Below are 18,573 nucleotides of genomic sequence, written 5' to 3' on the forward strand. Positions count from 1 at the left end.
AAATATCGGGATTTGGAGTATCCACTGCAGCAAGTTCAATGAAGCTCAGTTTTCATCGTATTCCGGAGAGCGCATGATTCTTCTGTCCAGATGTTTCCTAAATTACGAGGGATTTTGTCTAAATTCTCAAAGGTGCATTTGAGTACCTATGAACAGATATCTGCGATGGGTACTTATTATATATTTTGTACCTTTTAATAGAATCAAAATAGGTACTTTGGTGATTAAGGAGACTTTCGAAATGCGCGATGGGAAACTAGTCTACAGTTATGATTTGGAAGGAAATAAAGGCGTCATTTAAGGACGCGTTAAAAGAGCTCATAGGTTCAGCCAGCGGGCAGATAGCTTAGTGGTCACGACCACGGAAACCTAGGACAGATGACTCAACAAGGAAAAATAAGGACGGCCTCGTTGATTTGTTATAATACATTGCGTAGAACATTCACCGACGTGATGAAATTGTGGCAGTTTGTTTAAAGTAGCCTGTATGCCTGGTCTAATTTTCTCAATCGCCGAACGTCAAGCTGTGTTTTGTCAATACCTACTGTTGATGTCGACGGGCTGTTTAAATCTTAATTCGACGCCGAAGTGTCTAAGCCTTTCATCGAAAGCGGAAAACTTTTCTTTTCTTCTAATGCGTTCTGCTCTGCCAGGGCATTTGATTAGTTGTGTTTTTCGCTCAGTAATCGAGATTATCGTGAAAACATGCTGCACATTTGAGATAGTGACCCGGGTCCAGGGTCGCTCATGAGCTCTCTTGATCGTTTTCGGTTTAGAAAGACTGAGTTTTATGCGTGAATTTAACCTTCTGTTTTAGAGAGATTTAAAACGAAACCGTGGACTTGGCCCATGTGTTCTCAGACCCAAAACACGCATACTGGGCTGGCTTGCGTCATATTGGGTCTTTGTACAAACAATGATATAAAAGCAAATGTAGTCTGCCATTTTTTAAAAAACATTTAACACCTTCAGATTATTACACAACTGCAAATTAGCTGTGCGACAGTAATCCCGTCAAAGTAATCGTGAAAACAAATCACCCCTAGAACAGACAAGTATTCGAGGTGAGAAGCGTCCAGCCCTTCGAGCATTAGTGCCAAAAATGTAATAAAATCAAGTATAAGGAATAAATTCATCCAGGACACGCAGATGCAAGTCAACTTTCCTCTTGTGGTAGAAGCTTACTGCAGTGGCCTCTCCAAACTATTAAAGATTGCTCGCGCATAGTTACTAGAGTAATGCAGAAGTAGTCATAGTATAGCGAACTTCTCCCGAATCTCGAGGGAAGACTTACAAATCGTTTAATTACACAAAGGCACCCACATGCTACATCCAAAAACTCAGTGTTATTAAATCACGATATTAAGACTAATATGAAAGAGAGCACTGTACATAAATTGCGCCATCTGGTGGATAATCAGTGGCACCACGTGTTCTTTTTTATTGGGTGAAAAATTGTGTGAAGCCTGGTTGAATAATAGCTGACATTATTCACATTTGTTGACATAAGTAATGTCAACAAATATATATAGTACGTTTAATTCTTTGCAAACACCACTCAATCGTCGCATTTATAGAAACATAATTTGCGCAAAGATTTTCTCTGGTCTGGAGAATTTTGTGTAATTTCCTAAAAGCCATCTGATAAATGTTAGCATACTTGAGAGGTAAATGCACTTGAGAGTCTTGAGGTAAATGCACTTTCAAAAAACAGAAAAGAAAATGTTGTTAGTGTGTGTTCAGAATAATCAGTTACACACTGAAAAACAAACAACAAATTATTATGCAAAAATATGATTTAATAAATAGTTTCCCCCCCACACCCAAAACAAGTGCTTAAAGTCCATTCATAAGGATTCATCTCCATGACAACATGCTTTGTGCAGATGAAGTGGGTAATCCCCTGGTGACACATTGATAAAACACATCCATCACCTGCGATCCATTTTAAACCTGGCACCAAACACAATGCAGAAGAGGCGACTCAGTCTTCGAGCACGTAGTTCGGATTCACCACTATAAAGGGGTCCTCCTCTGTGACGGGGTCCTCCCCGAATTCGGCCCCCTTCTTCAGGCCCGTCTGGGTGAGCTCGATGAGGATGTGGTCCTGGGGAAACGGGGAGATTTAGGGTAGTTTAGGGTTGAACGGCGGCCATTTTGTTTCACAGGATTTCAGTCTCTCTTAAAATCCAACATGTCCTATTAAATATATAAATGTCTGTTTTCCTTGTGAGGCTGAAGGCAGGACTACACAGCACGTAAAATCAGAGAGATGTATTGCCCCTGTTTATTTAACATCGTGGCTTCCCTGACTCAGTTGTATGCATTTTGCACCAGCAGAGAGAGCCTGGCTTTCAGGGTGACCAGCTGGATGTTTTTCCAGTCACACTCACGTAGTGGATCAGCCGCTGAAGCACTTTCTCGATCAGGCCCTTCTTGGCGATCAGCTCAGCCTCCGACTCGATCTCGCTCTCCATCTCTTTCAGGTACCAGTTAATCAGCTCACTTCTCTTTAGGGAGGATTCTTCATCAACTGAAATAAACAAATAAATTCACTGCCCTGTCATTCCTCCCAATGGCTTTGTAGAGAGAGCCTAATCTCTGAAAAAAGGTTTGTTTGTTCATTCAAGTGCATTCAATTGTAAAAGAAACCAACTATTTAAAAAAATAAATAATTTTAAGCAGTTTACAAACGATCTGGTAGGCAACTCTATTTCAGTTGAAATACTTGACAAGAACTTTTACACACACACACACACACACACACACACACACACACACACACACACACACACACACACACACACACACACACACACACACACACACACACACACACACACACACACACACACACACACTCTTAAACTCCCCAGTAAGAGGCGGCCGAAGCTGCGGTTCTGTTTCTCCTCCCCTGTAAGAGAAACGTGGACCCGCAGCCTGGAAAGTCCAACCCGGGACCAGGCGTACTCACGGTCCTCCATTTTCTGCACGTGCAGCACCAGCAGGTTGGAGACCTTCTTGTACTCGGCGAAGGTCATCCTGAAGGCGGGCTTGGCGGCGGCGGTGGCGGCTGTAGCGGCGCCAGTGGCGGGTTTCCCCAGTCCGTCCCCCTGCTGCTCCGCGGTCGCGGGCGTGTCCGCGCGCCCGTTAGCGCCCTCCGCCCCAGCCTGCTCCTCCCCCAGCACGCCATCCTGATCTGAGTACAGGGGCAATTAGGGCAATTAGGGCAATTAGGAGCCTGACTGCTGGGTGAAACACTGGGCTCACCACGTCCAGCCAGAGTCAATAAATTGTTGCAATTCTATTCAATTTCTGTTACCACTAGGGGGCAACAGTACTACACTCATTTTCATCTCCACTATATAAATTCAAAATGAACTCAAATGTAATAACTGAAATATAGAAACTCTGCCTTAACACTAGAAAGGCCAGCACTGATGCCATGGGGCATTCAGTCTTTAAAATTAAAATGACTCAAACACCCCAAATGCAATATCCCCCTCCTGTATCCCCCTCCTTCCATGACTTTTCCAGAATTTGTGGGCTGAAAATAACTGCATTTTTAGAATTCTAAAAAAATCTACTCGTTAAAGAAATACATGCAGTGTGTGTCATTTTCTTCTCAACCCCCCCCACCCCCACAAGGCAGCAGGTGCTGGTACCCATGCGTGAATGGGCTTCTCTCTCTGCCATGCTATTCAGCAACTGAATGACTCACACTTTGATATAAGAATTGCTTGATTAAGCATTATCAAAACTAATTTCGCACATATAATCACACAGAATTAATTCATTGCAATCGTGTGATGAAGATGATTTATTTTGATTACTGACTTCAGCGTGGGGATCGATCATTGTGGGCACTGTGGTTATAGACCAGTTTAGAACTTTGTGGAGATAACACCTCCGACATACTTTCGGTTTTACACTGAAACTGAGACTTTGGCTAAGGACAACTGCGTGGAACGCAATCGATTTTGTGTGCGGTCCCTGCTCACACAAACAACCAAAGCTGTGCGTTCCACGGGGAACTGAGAAACAGCACGTAACGTGAAAGCACACTCCATTTACTGGGAGCTGGGAAGGGAGAAGTGAGCTGAATCCTTATGACTGAAGAAACGACTTTATAAAAAACATTGCACTTTGTTATTTCTTCAACTACTTTCTCCATTTTGTGTTTTGCCTTGTCGAGCGGGTTTCTCAGTGTGCCTGTAGGCTAATACGCCTCGACATATTTTCCCTTGGCCTTTAACTAAACCGCAATAACTTAGAAATAAAAGAAAAGTTGTGTCCTTAATTTTTTAAAAATAGTTCTGCAATGTATGGCTTCATAACCTTTATGAAATTAGGTTGGGTGCTGAAATCGATGCTGTAATGCTGGATCAGTCTGACGCACAGCCTTTCTAATCTTAAAGTTATACAACAATGCCAATAATCTGCAGTTTAGACGCACACAACAAGGCTCACTGCTATCACAAGCAGGGACCAGTATAGGCAACAATACATCGAATAGCAACTGTGAATCCAGCAACGTGATAGGCTGACTGTTAAATTGAGCCATACAATTAAACTTCCTGCTTTGATGACAGCAGTTTAAATTTTCACCGTTCATGTCCTCCAGGTCATCTTGCTGGTCGAAGTTGATGTCGGGGGAGTCCACACGGATTATGGACTTGTTCAGCAGTCTGAAGGCCTCCTTGACATGTTTGGGGTGAACCTTACAGCGTCAGGGTTGGAAATGAAAATTGGGTTCAGTCTAAAGAGTTGTTAAAACCTTTAAACAATGACAGGTTCAGAATGTATTGCTCACAAAAGATGGACAGTTTCAACAGTGACACAGGAAACAAAATGGCAACAGTAAACAGCCATTTTACAATTCTGACAAGTTATGAGTGTATGACTGAGATGGCTAAGCTCTGGATGAGTTAAAGATCAATACAAATCTTCAAGGAAAAGGTATATTGTGCCCAAAGAATATATATGCAACTAAAAGATACTCCATGCTTCCAAAACTGTGTGATTGTTTGACTGCAAACAAGTACAATAATTCGGACCTCTGTGAGAGACACCCCTATACCCACAGCTCACAGGCTTCTGTGACATGTGCTCCACTGAAAACAATGAGACAAGTCACAGCTGCAGTTATACCATGGCCCGGTCCCAGTGCACGTCCTAAGGACTGTGACACTCATTTTACTCTTTTGATGAGCCGCCATCTTTTACAAGGGTTGTCCCAGAATTGAGCCAAATTTAAGCGAGGGGTGGTGGCTGTTTGACCCTCTGACTCTCCCTCAATAATGAGGAAATTAAAGTGCTGGCTTAAGAACTAGTGCTGACCCAGCATGCACTGCGTTGCCTAATGCTGTTGCCAGAGTCGTTAAAGCATGGCAGAGAAAAGCGAATTTAAATGCAATTTGACTGCCGTGTTATCCCTTTTCAAAAGACAATTATCATGGTCGCTGCAGTACCGTCTTGACTGCAAGTAAGCGTGGTCTCAAATGACGCAGATTTCATGGAATAAAGTGTACCGTTGACACCAATCTAAATTACGGTGATCATTATTTGTAACGCAAATGTGGCGGTTCAAGGTAGTTCAGTGTGCCCAGCTGTTAAGATATACACTTTTAAGTGATGATTATTTATTATTCATAATAATCGCTTGTGAATTCGGGTCTGTAAATTCCGATTCGTCAGAGCAGACCAAAAGTGTGCTTTTTATGCTCCCCATCGCCTCGATGCCCGCCCTCGCTTGTGAGCGGCCCTTACACAAGTGACACTTATAATTAAGCGAAACTCGAAACAGAGGGGGGAGTGATTAGGAGGTGAATTGGGACTGAGAGACCTGCGTGGCTTGAAGCCCATAATGGATGAGCTGCCCCCTCTGACCCAATCAAAAGGCTTCACCCTGCATTCACCCAATGAAATGACTTTACCCTGCATTGCAAAAAGTCAAAGTGTGATGCTCACACACTCACTCGCCCACTTTGAGAATATGGTGAGGGATGACTCATCTGACCGTATCACCTTTTTTCCCGACATCTCTGTAGAGCAGTGCCTATGGTTTTTGCACCCCTCGAATCTCAAATGTGCATTTGCCTTTGCAATGAGGAGTTTATTCCCTGCAGCCCTACTGAAATGTCCCTCTCTATGTGTAATTGCCGACGGACTGTTCTTGCTGACGCTGATCACGTCCTGCCAAACACCAAACCGTAGAGGACGGGTAAAGAGCGCCTGACCTCGTCGGAGCAGTACATGCGCGCCATGGCCTCGGACAGTCTGAGCATGCTCTCCAGCTGCCGGACCGTGATTCGCCAGGCCGACTTGAGCGCCCCGCTGCTGTCCCGCTGCCGCAGGCGCTTGTACTGGTCCACCACGAACTCCTGCGCCTCCCGCGTGATCTGGGGGGGTATGGGGGGGGGGGAGAGAGAGAGAGAGAGATAGAGAGAGACAGACAGACAGAGAAAGAGAGAGACAGACAGACAGAGAGAGAGAGAGAGAGAGAGAGAGAGAGAGAGAGAGAGCTGTACCACGGGGGTACTCAAACCAGGCCCCCTCCGGGTCTGTAGTCCCCCCTCTTCCCCTGTGCTGAATTTTGCTTTTTTTTTTAAAAGCCAGGAGAAGAACCTTCCCAGGGTCCTGTAGCTGTGTCCCTTCCTGAGTTATAAGCTTGTTGACACCAACCTCTTTATTTCCAAACTCAGAGATACTCAAACCTGGCCCTCCAGGCCTGTAGCACTGCTGGATCTCTCTTCTACCTGATTGGTAATTGATCGATTAATGGCCGCAGATTTAACTCACCCGGTGTCTCACGGTTTAAATCAGTCCTGATTCGAAGGGAAGAATGAAAACCAACAGCACTACTGGCCTTGAGGATCAGATTTGAGCATCACTGATTCAACACATTAGCCAGTCTCTCTCTCTCTCTGTCTCACCTGAATGGTCTTCCTCTGACTCATATCTGTGCACGCCAAAACTTTTGAACTGCGGTATGATAAGTGTAGGCTGCCATCATGTGCCTCGGAGCACAGCGTGCACACGCTCATACTTCAATTCATTTTTGTGGCATTTCATAACGCAGAAGATAGGCTTTTACTGCATTTTCACACTTCCACCAGAAGAGGGCAGTGTGGCGCTTCATTACCGACCTCAAATAAACCGGATTCTGTCCGCCGTCAGAAAAAGAAACGGTGAAAGACACTCACCTTCGGCTGGAACTGCCGCGCGAACAGTATGTATCGCTGTATCTCGTCCGTGGCGTAGACTCGTTCTACAGACTCCACGTTTCTCGAGTGCAGGTCCACAATGCGTCGGGCAATGGCATAATCCGTAACCTAGTGACGGAAAGACAACTTTCATCATCCTGTTATAATAACACCTCTGGATACATTTAAAGTACATTTTTATTGGCTATGATTTTCAAATATTTCTCAGCAAATGCAGAAATTAATCATGAATTTTTCAAAGGATATCAAGCCCTAAGACAGATGGGTTTTGAATGCCAAGTCCTGATACTCTGAATTTCTTTCCTCTGCAGTGGATACAGATGCTTTCTACACCGTGTTAACTGCATTTACAAAAGACCAAGTATAACAGGGGTGTCCAGTCTTATCCAAAAAGGACTGATGTAGGTGCTAGTTTTTGTTCTAGCCCAGCACCAGATTCTACTTATCAAGGTCTTGACTGAAGACCATGATTAGCTAATTAGTTGAATCAGGTGGCATAGTCCTGGCCTAAAACCTGCAGCCACACTGGCCCGTTTCAGATAAGACTGGACACCCCTGAACTCTATTAGGGAAATGTCTGGGTACAAAAATAAAATGTCTGAATATTCATTTATTTGTGTGGGCATTTTATTTTTAGCGGCCTTCGTACAACCTCCCTGGGTACCTGACAGATTGCCTGCAGAACAGTTTTATAGAAAAAAAAAAAAAGTTGCATGAACTAGAAATGAAATAACCTTGCAGTACTTTAAAATTGCTCACACAGTGAGAAATTAGGTGCCTTGAATTTGAATTGCAAAGGATTCAATCGACTCACTGAATATAGAAATGAACATATTAATCCTCTTTGCAATCAGAATCACAAAATGCCAAGATCAAAAAACAAATGCAGGGTTCTATGCTAATTTCTTTCCCAAGGACCAAATTCACTCCTACATTGAAAAATTTAAGAGGACAACTAATGCATCCCAGATAGATGCACTCCTAAATTATTCTTCCAGTTAGTACATCAATTTTCAGGAGCAAATGCTCCTAAAATGGAAGCACTGTAGAGCCCTGAAATATTATACAAACAAGCCTACTTTATAAATGTCACATTTTTATCCTGAAAGCCACAAAGTACTGCCAAAAGTATCCCCCCCCCCCCCCCCCCAAGTGGTGTGACTGTTTAACGAGCTGCCAATCATGAGTGAACGTGGACACAGCATGGAAACACCAGGTCAGACCTCCCGGTCTCCCATTAAGAAAGTTGACCCATTCCCAGGTTTAGTCTTCGGTCACTTCAGAAAGTAATGAAGTAATTTACCTCGTTACACTCGTCCACCAAAATGAAGAAGAGGTCGAATCGGGACATGATGGGGGCGGACATGTTCACGTTCTGCTTCAGGGACTTGGAGCGGTTGTACCTCCCGTCGATCGGGTTGGCGGCCGCCAAGATGGAGGTGCGGGCGTTCAGCGTGGCCTGGATTGCAAAGGGTTAATAATAATAATAACATTAATAATAATAATAATAATAATACATATTGTTTATCGGCCGCCCTTCTGAACACTCAAGGTCACCTTACATGGTATTAAAATGGACAGAAATATGACAAGACAATACACACACGGACATGGCATTAAAAAACAGAATATCGTTATGTTAACACATTTGGACCACTCTCCCCGCACCCCCCACACCCACTCCCCACTCCCCACTCAGCCCCTTCCATCACACGGGGGGGGGGGGGTTGGGGGGGGGGGGGGGGGGAAGGGTGGTACACACAAACACTGCAAGGAGCAGGGAGACGCAGGAAAGTGGCAAAAGCTGTCCATCGTCAGAATCATTAAAAAACCTTATCACCATTTTTGGTCATTTGGGTTTTTTTAAATCGCAAGAAAGTTCTCATCCGACCTCTGTGTACTACTGGCGATTCGTAACTGAACTATTAAAGCTGGTTCAAAAATCCCATGTGTAAAACCATAACTCTCTGTTGGTGAAGGGGGGGTGAGGCGGGGGCGAGGGGGGAAGTTCCATTTTTTGGAAATGCACGTCTGTTGCACAATCAGGATGATATAGGCCAAGACAGAAAAATAATGAGCAGAGATCAGAGGTTGGAAACAAAACAAACAGTCGTTTAATACTACTTCTGGGTATTAATGTAACACAGGGACATTGACGAAACAGGATGCCCTCCAAATATGGCAGCAATCGGTCGAAACGTCAGCCAATGGCGCATTGAGTTTGACACGGTTTACCACGCTTTCAGAGAGGAACCACAGCGTTTCCAGTCCCTGTAAATCTGTCCCAAAGCTGCCATTTGGGCGTGGCGATCCAGCCGACACCCCACAGGCCCCCCCCACGGGCGTCGGGCCTGACCTACCTTGACGCCGGCCTTGGTGATGGAGATGGTCTGCTGCTCCATGGCCTCGTGGATCGCCACCTGATCCTTCAGGTCCATCTTGTCAAACTCGTCAATGCAGCACACGCCCTGAGAGGACAAAAAAAAAAAAAATAAACAAAAATCTGGCAGCTTGTACTCCGAGACACACGACAAATGTACATGCTTACAGGGCAGGCTTCTCTACTCCCAACGAATCCGCACAAGCGCTAACTTCCAATTAACATCACAATTTGGCAGACGCTTTTATCCACCCGTACAATAAGTGCATATCAAATTGTCATTGGAACAACTACAAAACAGGTCCGATAAGAAACGATACCCATTTTCTACAGTTATTCATGGCCATGAACACATTACAGTCCAGTTCACACAGTGAACATTATTCTGACCTTACCTACGCTAAATCAAACTAGGAGGCATTACAAGCTACAACATCAAGCCAATGATACAAGGCACAGTAAGTGCTGGCTGAATTAATCGGACAGTTTCTCCCCAAGACACGCTACAAATGTACACGCACAGGGCAAGTCTCCCTACTCTACCAATGAATTCGCACAAGCACTAACTTCCACTAGCAGTTCTGACGCTAGGTTTTGCGTTAGCGGCAGCCGTGCTGGATTGAGTGAAAACCGCCTCCCATCTCAGGAGCCAGTTCCCATGCTATGCGCCGCGTCGCCGTAGTTACGTTGTCGGCCAGCATGAGCGCCCCGGCCTCGATGACGAACTCGTGCGACTCCTCGTCCCGCACCACGGCAGCCGTTAGCCCGGCGGCGCTGCTAGCCTTCCCGCTGGTGTAGACGGCTCGCGGCGCGAAGTCCTCCACGTGCCTGGGGGGGGGGGGGGCGAGGGCGGGGGGGGGGGAGAAGGGTTTGAGTGAAAACAGGGGCATAGGCAACCAGTGCTGTTGCCAACCCATGACTTTTTGGCTAGAGTTAGTGACTTTTTAGACCCCTTTAGCAACTGTCAAAAAAAAGAATACAAAAATAGTGCCTAGCAACAAGAAATCCATCAACACACATAATACACCAATGATATAGAAAATACCTCTATTCTATTTCTAGGTGTCTTTTCAGGGAAATCCCCCTCCATCGTGTAACACGTTTTCATAGGCAAACAAGTATGTGATGTCATAAATATGCAAATTAACGTGACATCATTTAGCAACCTCTCTCTACTTTGGTACATTGTTAGCTACTTTCCATGGGAAAAAGTTGGTAATGATGCAAGCTAGTTCACCTCAGTGGCACCTTTTCCAGCATCTGCACTAACACACAGACTGAAAGGTTTTACAACACACCATGGGGTGGTTTTAAACAAGCCAGAGAAAACCACCCCCCCCCCTCCTACTGTAACCTGACATCACTTCTGACTGCTCTCACTGAGCTCGGTTCGATTTCTGCCAGAGGCAGAAAGTCCAGCAGTGTTTTCTTCCACCCATGAACTCATTCCAACTAAGCTCTGCCTCCTGGCTGAAGAACTGTGCTAATTAGCAGGTCCAGGTGATTGGCTACAATAAAATACCGGAGAGGACTTTTGCCTTCTGAACCTGGACTTTTTCTAACTCAAGATTTCCGTCCAATCACAAGCAGTTCTCAGCTCTAGCAGAGGAAAACCAGCAGCGCTCGTGGATCGGAGGTCATTTCGTGTCAAAGCGTTTTTTTGGCACGGGGCACATACATGGGACGGGTTACAGCTGCAGGAGGCCAAATGCATCCTGGGACCGATGTCACAGTCACTGCACCAAACGCACAATTAAAATGCCCGAGTCATTGCACTCGGTCCGCAGAGACCGCCGTTGGCCAAAAACTGAGGAAATCAATCAGAGAAAGAGTTTCTTTGGGAGCAACAGCCATCTCAAAATGTCTTTTGTACATGCCAGTGGTCTGCTGTGCATTTGGTACATCTAGGAAAAAATGCTTCCAGGGCTCCAATGCAATACTTTTTTTCAACAGAGACGATCCGTTCTCAGTCCCAATAAGTTATTTCTGTTGAACGATAGTCCGCTATAGCTAATAATTTGCAAACATTCCACTATTCGCTATTGCTTTTGGCTGTGTGGACATGTTTAGGCTGGTTTTGAGTTATGAATCGTGAATTAAAAAGAAGATTGGATTTTTCTGAGCGTGATCTATCGCTAGACTAGACATCTATGGTGCGGCCCCACTGAACTTGTGTGCTTCAAAACGCCTTCATGTAAAAGCCAGAAAATTAAACTTCGACCAGGTGAGAAGTTTTTTGGGCTCGAATGGACTAGGACCGGTGTCGTACTTGAGGAACTGGCTCTTGGAGGTGCTGGGATCGCCCACGATGCACACATTGATGTCCCCCCTCAAGGAAGTGCCCTCCATGGTCGTCTTGGCGACGCCTCCAAACAGCATGAGGAGAATGCCTCTCTTTATCTCGTCATTTCCTGGAATCGCAACCATAGAATGTCAAACAAAAATAGAGTAATAAATTAACACACCAATTACTCCACTGTGGCTGACAGGTCATCAACAAACAAAAAAAAAATCAGAACATTTCTGATGAAACATTAGCGTAGAACTGCATCAAATGGTTTATTACTGTGCAAACAGCCAGTAACGCGCAACACACTTCTAAACAATGAATGTCATGAAAACGGATTCATTAAAAAAGATTTTACATTGATTTCTTTTCCCCTACAGGTATTTAGAAATGAATTTCTTTACTCTTGAGTGTCTTCCATCCCACATGGATTTTATTTATTTATTTTAACCTCCCTTGCTCACTTTCTGGGGGTCCAGTCCTGGTTTTTGCTCAATTTTCCTTTCCGTTCTCTCTGTAAAGCATCTTTTTTCCATATAAAATTAAACTTAACTGAACATGGCAGGCCATTTAATGTCTAACAGATGATTGTGGCCCAGCTGGATTTAGCCAGTGTGTCAGTGAGGAGGAGGAGGTCACGCTGTACCGTGGATGGTGGGGAAGAGGCTGGTGCAGAGGTTGTGGTAGAGGTTCTTGTCCTGGCTCATCTCAAACACCTTCTCCCACTCCTGCACCGTCATCTGGTTCTTCACACTCTCCGCCGTCTGGTCCTCCTGCCTCAGCTCTGTCCCACCGAACTGCAGAGACACCATCCAGCTCAGGTATGGCCACGAGTCCTCTCCCCCCACCCAAATGACCCTTTCCAAAGCAGACACGGCCTGAAAGCTCACACCTCTTATTTATCAAGTCTCTCCTCCAACCTTCATGGTTCCTTAATGATACCCTTCGAAAAGTAGTTTAATGTTTTTTTTGTTTTTTTTTAATTCCAAGTCAGTGTTCTAGAACTCCACTGCTGTCAGTTACCAGCAGTGACTGTGACATCAGCATTAGAATGTTCAGTCAAGAACCATTCTAATCGCATATTTGTCACCTCACACCTTAATAACAAAGATTTACCTTTCAAACTGTACTCAGGAGACAGTGTAGCTTTGAAACACTGCTTTTAAATAAATCACAGGGCGCTCCAGACTATTCTCCTCTGCAGATGCACCCCCTCCATTCCCAAACGCTGCACCCCACACGGGGGAGGGGGGGGGGGGGCAGCCGCGGAGCCGGGCATGCTCACCCGCGGGTTGGTGGGGGCCACGTGGCACGCCAGGAAGGCCAGCCGGTAGGACAGGTCCCTCACCCCCAGGGCCTTCAGACCCTGGACGCCGTCGTTCTCAAACCCGTCCCTCCCCGTCACGCGGCTGCTGGTCTCCGCCCGGGTGCCTGGGGGGGGGACGGGACGGTGCGGCGCGCAGCCAATAAAGTTTCAGCAAAAAAAAAGAAAAAAAAAAACAACGAACAGATGGACGAACCAAATGAGAGGGACACAGCCGACACCTCAGCAGCATGTGGCGAGACTGACTCTGAAGGGTGAATCAATCTATAGTCTAATAAGCACACCCAAAACACAGACAGGCGCGTACGCAGCACAAAACACGAGGACAAGAGGAAACATGACGCTGAAATTTTATTTTTGATAACCGACCGGCTTTTTGAGGCAGGTGCATAATGGGTACGCAAATGAAGGGGTGTCTGTCCCCCGCTGTTTGAAATTCAGAAGGTGCCAGAAAATAAATTGGGTGTCAGAGCCCTGCTATCAAAAGCAAATGGGAGTCCTGGAACCCCCTGGAATGGGAACATGACTGAATCATTACCCTTCAACGGTCCGTCCCGCGACAAATACACAATTGTAAAACACTTCAGGGAATATGTTAGAGTTGTACGTCGTTGGCCTCCGTACACAGGCCAGTCGCTTCCAGAAATGAAATATTTATTGGCTACTACAGAGAGATCATATGCTGTATACCTTGGTTACTACAGGGAGATCAGATCACATGATGTATACCTTGGTTACTACGGAGACATGATACGGTGTACACCTTGGTTACTACGGAGACATGATATGGTGTATACCTTGGTTACTACGGAGACATCATGAGGTGTATACCGTGGTTACTATGGAGACATTATATGGGGTATACCTTGGTTACTATAGAGACAGCTTGTGGTGTACACCCTGGTTACTACGGAGACATCATACAGTGTATACCAGGGACCTCCATCTCTCCGGACACAAATAAAAATAAAGAAATGCAAAAGCAGCTGTTGCGTGACCTGCGACGGCGAGCGCGGAGACGTCGGGCACGACGATGAGCGTCCCGGTGAAGTCGCAGCGATCCCCGGCCTGGGCCGCCTCCACGGCCTCCGCCCGCAGCACCACCTCCAGGCTGCGCGGGATGGAGCCCCGCGGAAGCTCCGCCTGCGTCTCCTGGATACGCACCTGTCAGGGAGGCGTCAGAAGGTCAGCGAGGCCGGTTGGCCCGCCCTGTCCGAGGGCCCCCGAAAATACGAGGGGGCGGCAGTGTAGTAGAATGGGTAAGGAGCTAGTATTGTAACCTAAAGGTCACAGGTTTGATTCCCAGGTAGGACACTGCCGTTGTACGGTACTTAACCTGCATTGCTTCAATATATATCCAGCTGTATAAATGGATGCAATGTAAATGTAAAAATATGTGTAAGTCACTCTGGATAAGAGCGTCTATTAAATGCCTGTAATGTAATGTATACGAGCCCCGCACACGCGCGCCCCGCCCGGCCACGCCCACCTTCTGGAAGTCGACGAAGCGCGACTTGTTGGTGTCCAGCATGAAGCGGCGGCGGTTGGCGCACACGGGGTTCTTGCAGATGGCGGGCTGCGTGTATTTGAACTGCTGCTCCACGTCTCTGATGAGCGACTGGCAGTCCAGGCACAGGAAGCTGCCGCTCACCAGCTCCGGGTGCACGGGATGGGTCCGCACCACCTGACCGCTGATGCGTAGCAGGGTGCCGATGCGAGCCGTGGACAGCTCCCGGATCCTGTTTGGGTTCAGTCAGTTTTATCCGTTCGCTTAGAGAACGCAGCAAATGCATACAACAACACACAACTCCCGGATCATTTTTGGGTTCAGACTAAGTGGTATCTGTGCGCTTGGAGAACATGGGACCCTACTTTTGTCTTGACGGGAAATCTGAGAAGGCCACGTAGAACTCCTTGTTCGGCGGGATGTTTCCATGGTCGCGGGCGAACTGACGCACAGCCCGGCAGAGGAACGGGTAGACTCTGGAAACAGTAATGTCACGAAAGATTCTAAATTCGTTAACGTCATCCAAACTGCGAGATTTGTGATCCCAAAAACACTCTTTTTAAGGCGTTTTTTTTTTTAAATAAAAAAAGCAGTGGGAGGTCCATCTCTATGATACATAAAACCACATGACAATTAAAATTAAATTTACAACGAGGAATCTCAAAGATACTTGATTTTTGAGAACGTCCACTTTAGCTGTGCCATATTGCATAAACGCGTTTGCTACAATCGATTTTTATAGGGTATAGCCTACAGTAGACTAAACCATCTTATTATATTTGCAATATAGTATAACAATGGACGAGGACATTGACATTACCGGTAATATTCTTCCTGTATAGTGGTGGCAAGTTGCTGATTGTAGTGCTCAATGTTGGTGAAATTCACTACAAGGGTGTTTCTCTCGGGTCGAATCAGTTCCTCGGCATCAGGCAGGTAGAGTACCTCCCCATTTTTGCTCTGAAATCTAAATGATTAAATAATTGTCGTTATAGAACCTTTGCAATTAGCCATCATGGCAGTAGGTGTTTGAAGTGAAACAACGGTTTAACAAAAAGGTAATAAAACGTAGACATCGCACACTTAAAAGCGAATAATGGTGCAACTTACTCCTCCAAAAACTCGATAAATAATTTTTGACACTTTTCAGATAGGTCATCTCTAACTTGTACTCCTACAGCAGCAGCTTCGGTTGTGGGCTCCATTCTGGGGGAAAAAAGAAACGGTTAAAAATTGAAGAGGATGAAATTTCGGTCGCTCTCGCGAGCAAAGTTTCGCAGAGCTGATGTTTTTCAATGGGCACAGGTGTGGGCAATCAAATCCAATTTTGTTCCACGAGGATCGTTTTGCGCATGACCAACGCAGATTTCACCAGCCTACAACAATCTTGACACAACTCCATTATTTGAACCAGAGTACTTACAGCATTTTTTATGTCTGTCCTGGGTTGTCATTGTGATGAATCTACCGTATGCTGTGGACGAGACCCTCGTTTATCCTGTGACAGCGTGTCAAAAGGGGAAGTAAGAAAGGCTTTTATCAGAAAGGCTTTCTTGCAGAAATTCGGAAGTCATTTTGCTGAAAGGTTTGTATTTTGTTTGTTTTTTTCCTTCATCAAATTTCAAGTAAATTCAATCAAGGAATGGATTCGGCTTTTAACGATTTTATGCAAAGGTAATTTACTTCTATCCATGGCCAAGACAGAAGCAGGCCCTACAAATTTTTACAGTGCTCTAAATCATTGCATTTATTAGACAAAGTGGCTCACCCCTGGAATTTAAGTTGTTACCGAATATGGTAAATGTAAGTGCTGGCATTTTACAGTCCTGCTGAAGTTTGTATAGGTCCGAAATACATTGTTAAACCATCCATAGGCCAATCAAATTGATTCTTTCTGGGATTTGATTAAAACCCCTTATCTGGTTAGATTAAAATTTAAGCCTTGCTTTTCAGAACTCGGAGGAGTGCTTGATGACGCCATTGATCCTTCTGAGATGGAATCTAAAAATAACAGAAATGAATCAATCCATATGGCTTGCAAGAATAACATCTGGCTCACAACAGAAACTAAATCATTCATGATTTAGAAACTGGACTGAACAAGCAAAACGGAAAGCTCGAGACAGTGTTTACAATGTGATGCATTGGTTGCATCAACAATACTTCCGGCAGAACCTAGTACCATTTTTTGGAAAATGCTGAATGTATTTTACAAGTCAAGTAAGAGGCATAAATAGTAGGCCTGCTAGGAAGTGTTTCTGTTGTCATAAGTGTGCACTTGTGAATGTAAGCACAGGTGCTTCCTCAACACCTCTCCCTCTACAGACTGTGGTCTTTGTCCACAGTGTGCTTAGATGGTGAATTCTTAGAGGGAGTTGGTGTGCCATGCAAAGAAAAAAAAAAGAACGTGTCCATTTTTTGTCTTTTATTTATTTATTTATTTATTTTAACACATTGAAGGTTCTCACCCAGCTCTACATGCTGCAATTTAATTTAATTTTTCAAATTAAACAAGTGGTGCGGTGAGTTTCACTGTCACCTCGCAGCAAGAAGGCACTGAGTTTTGAATCCCAACCGATTCTCTGTGGAGTTGCTTGTTCTCCCTGTGTCTGTAGACACCTTGATATCCTCCCACAGTAGAAAAGAAATGCAGAAGGAATGAGTGTGTGAGTGAACGGTGAGTGTGCCCTGCTATGGATTGGCAACCTGTCCTGGGTGTATTTCTTTCTCTCTGTGGCAAACACGCCTGCCACAGGCCACCGAAGTGGCTTTCCTTGGGGCCCTCCAGCACAGAGACACAGGGAGATGATGTTGAAACAGTCCACATTTATTCCACGAGGGTTTGGCAAGATGGTAACGCCAAATGAGCAGATGTTAAACCCTGTCATGACAGAGAGCTCCCCGGTGTGGGTGGGGATGGCAGATTTAACCTGTGCGCAGTGATTACCTCACTACGCACAGGTGCAGCCACTCCTGTTCCTGGGTCCAATTAGCCTGGCCAATTATCTAATTCTTAACCAATTATCCAATTGGCCAGGTCTAATTAGCTTGACCCAGGGCAGGTGTGGCTGCTTAAACCAGCCATCCCCACACCACACTCTCGTACACTGCATGCTGGGATATGTTCACAAGGGTGGCGTTACCATGGTGACAATTGAAGGGTGTACACAGAAAGACTAGTTAGAACAGGTTAGAAAAACACAGATAAGCACAAATGTATTATACTTAGTTGTAGGGCTGGCAAAGCTACATTACATTTTACATGACGTTTATTTGGCAGACACTTTTATCCAAAGTGACGTACAATAAGTGCAAGCTATCGCGAGTCTATAATTTTTTCAAACAATACAGCTTTGAGCTACATTTTCATGATTGTTTAACCACCATCACATCGCATGTGATGCGCACGCACACATACACACACACACACACACAGTAGCGAGCAAACAAGATGGTAATTATTTCCTCCGATACTCAGGAGGTAATTGTGTTTCAGCTCGGGAAATGATTCTGCAGCATTGCTGGAAAACCGCACCATTTAGGTGCGGTATTGCCTGGTGGCAAGCCATCAGCCTCGCCTCTGCTGTGATAAGCCCACAGTCTACGGATAAGACCCATCGCCCAAGCCGTTGACGTTCAGAGATAAACCCGAGCTCGGGTAAGCTCTCCGCTATTGCAGCCGTTGCACCAGTTGAAGATTCATCATGCCCAACAAAGGTATAGTGCCTAAAGAAGATGAGCACACTGGCCTCCGCTGGACTCTGTGAATAAATGCCAAGCAATGTATCTTAAAAGTGAAAGTAAAGGGTTAAAATCAAGCTTTTTTTAAAAAAAAAAAAAAAGGCGAAG

The 18,573-nt window shown here is 45.3% G+C and overlaps 1 protein-coding gene and 1 long non-coding RNA gene across 2 annotated transcripts; one reads left to right on the plus strand and one right to left on the minus strand.

Annotated features, from left to right (window-relative positions):
* Positions 1-1,778: 1,778 nt before the first annotated feature.
* On the minus strand, positions 1,779-16,309 carry mcm6l (MCM6 minichromosome maintenance deficient 6, like). Its single transcript, XM_035428281.1, has 18 exons — positions 16,148-16,309; positions 15,835-15,930; positions 15,545-15,691; positions 15,090-15,200; positions 14,707-14,956; positions 14,216-14,381; positions 13,179-13,324; positions 12,540-12,690; positions 11,876-12,017; positions 10,293-10,434; positions 9,587-9,694; positions 8,530-8,685; positions 7,206-7,334; positions 6,240-6,401; positions 4,609-4,720; positions 2,975-3,199; positions 2,394-2,533; positions 1,779-2,107 (listed from the first exon to the last, which is right to left on the minus strand). Exons 1-18 carry the CDS (start codon positions 16,150-16,152, stop codon positions 1,985-1,987), a joined length of 2,511 nt encoding a protein of 836 aa, XP_035284172.1. The 5' UTR covers positions 16,153-16,309; the 3' UTR covers positions 1,779-1,984.
* On the plus strand, positions 16,217-17,273 carry LOC118232994. The gene is made up of 2 exons (XR_004766437.1): positions 16,217-16,309; positions 16,678-17,273. It is a non-coding gene; the product is annotated as an uncharacterized LOC118232994 (long non-coding RNA).
* Positions 17,274-18,573: the final 1,300 nt, after the last annotated feature.

This window comes from Anguilla anguilla, chromosome 8, assembly GCF_013347855.1.
Source record: "Anguilla anguilla isolate fAngAng1 chromosome 8, fAngAng1.pri, whole genome shotgun sequence".
NCBI lineage: Eukaryota > Metazoa > Chordata > Actinopteri > Anguilliformes > Anguillidae > Anguilla > Anguilla anguilla.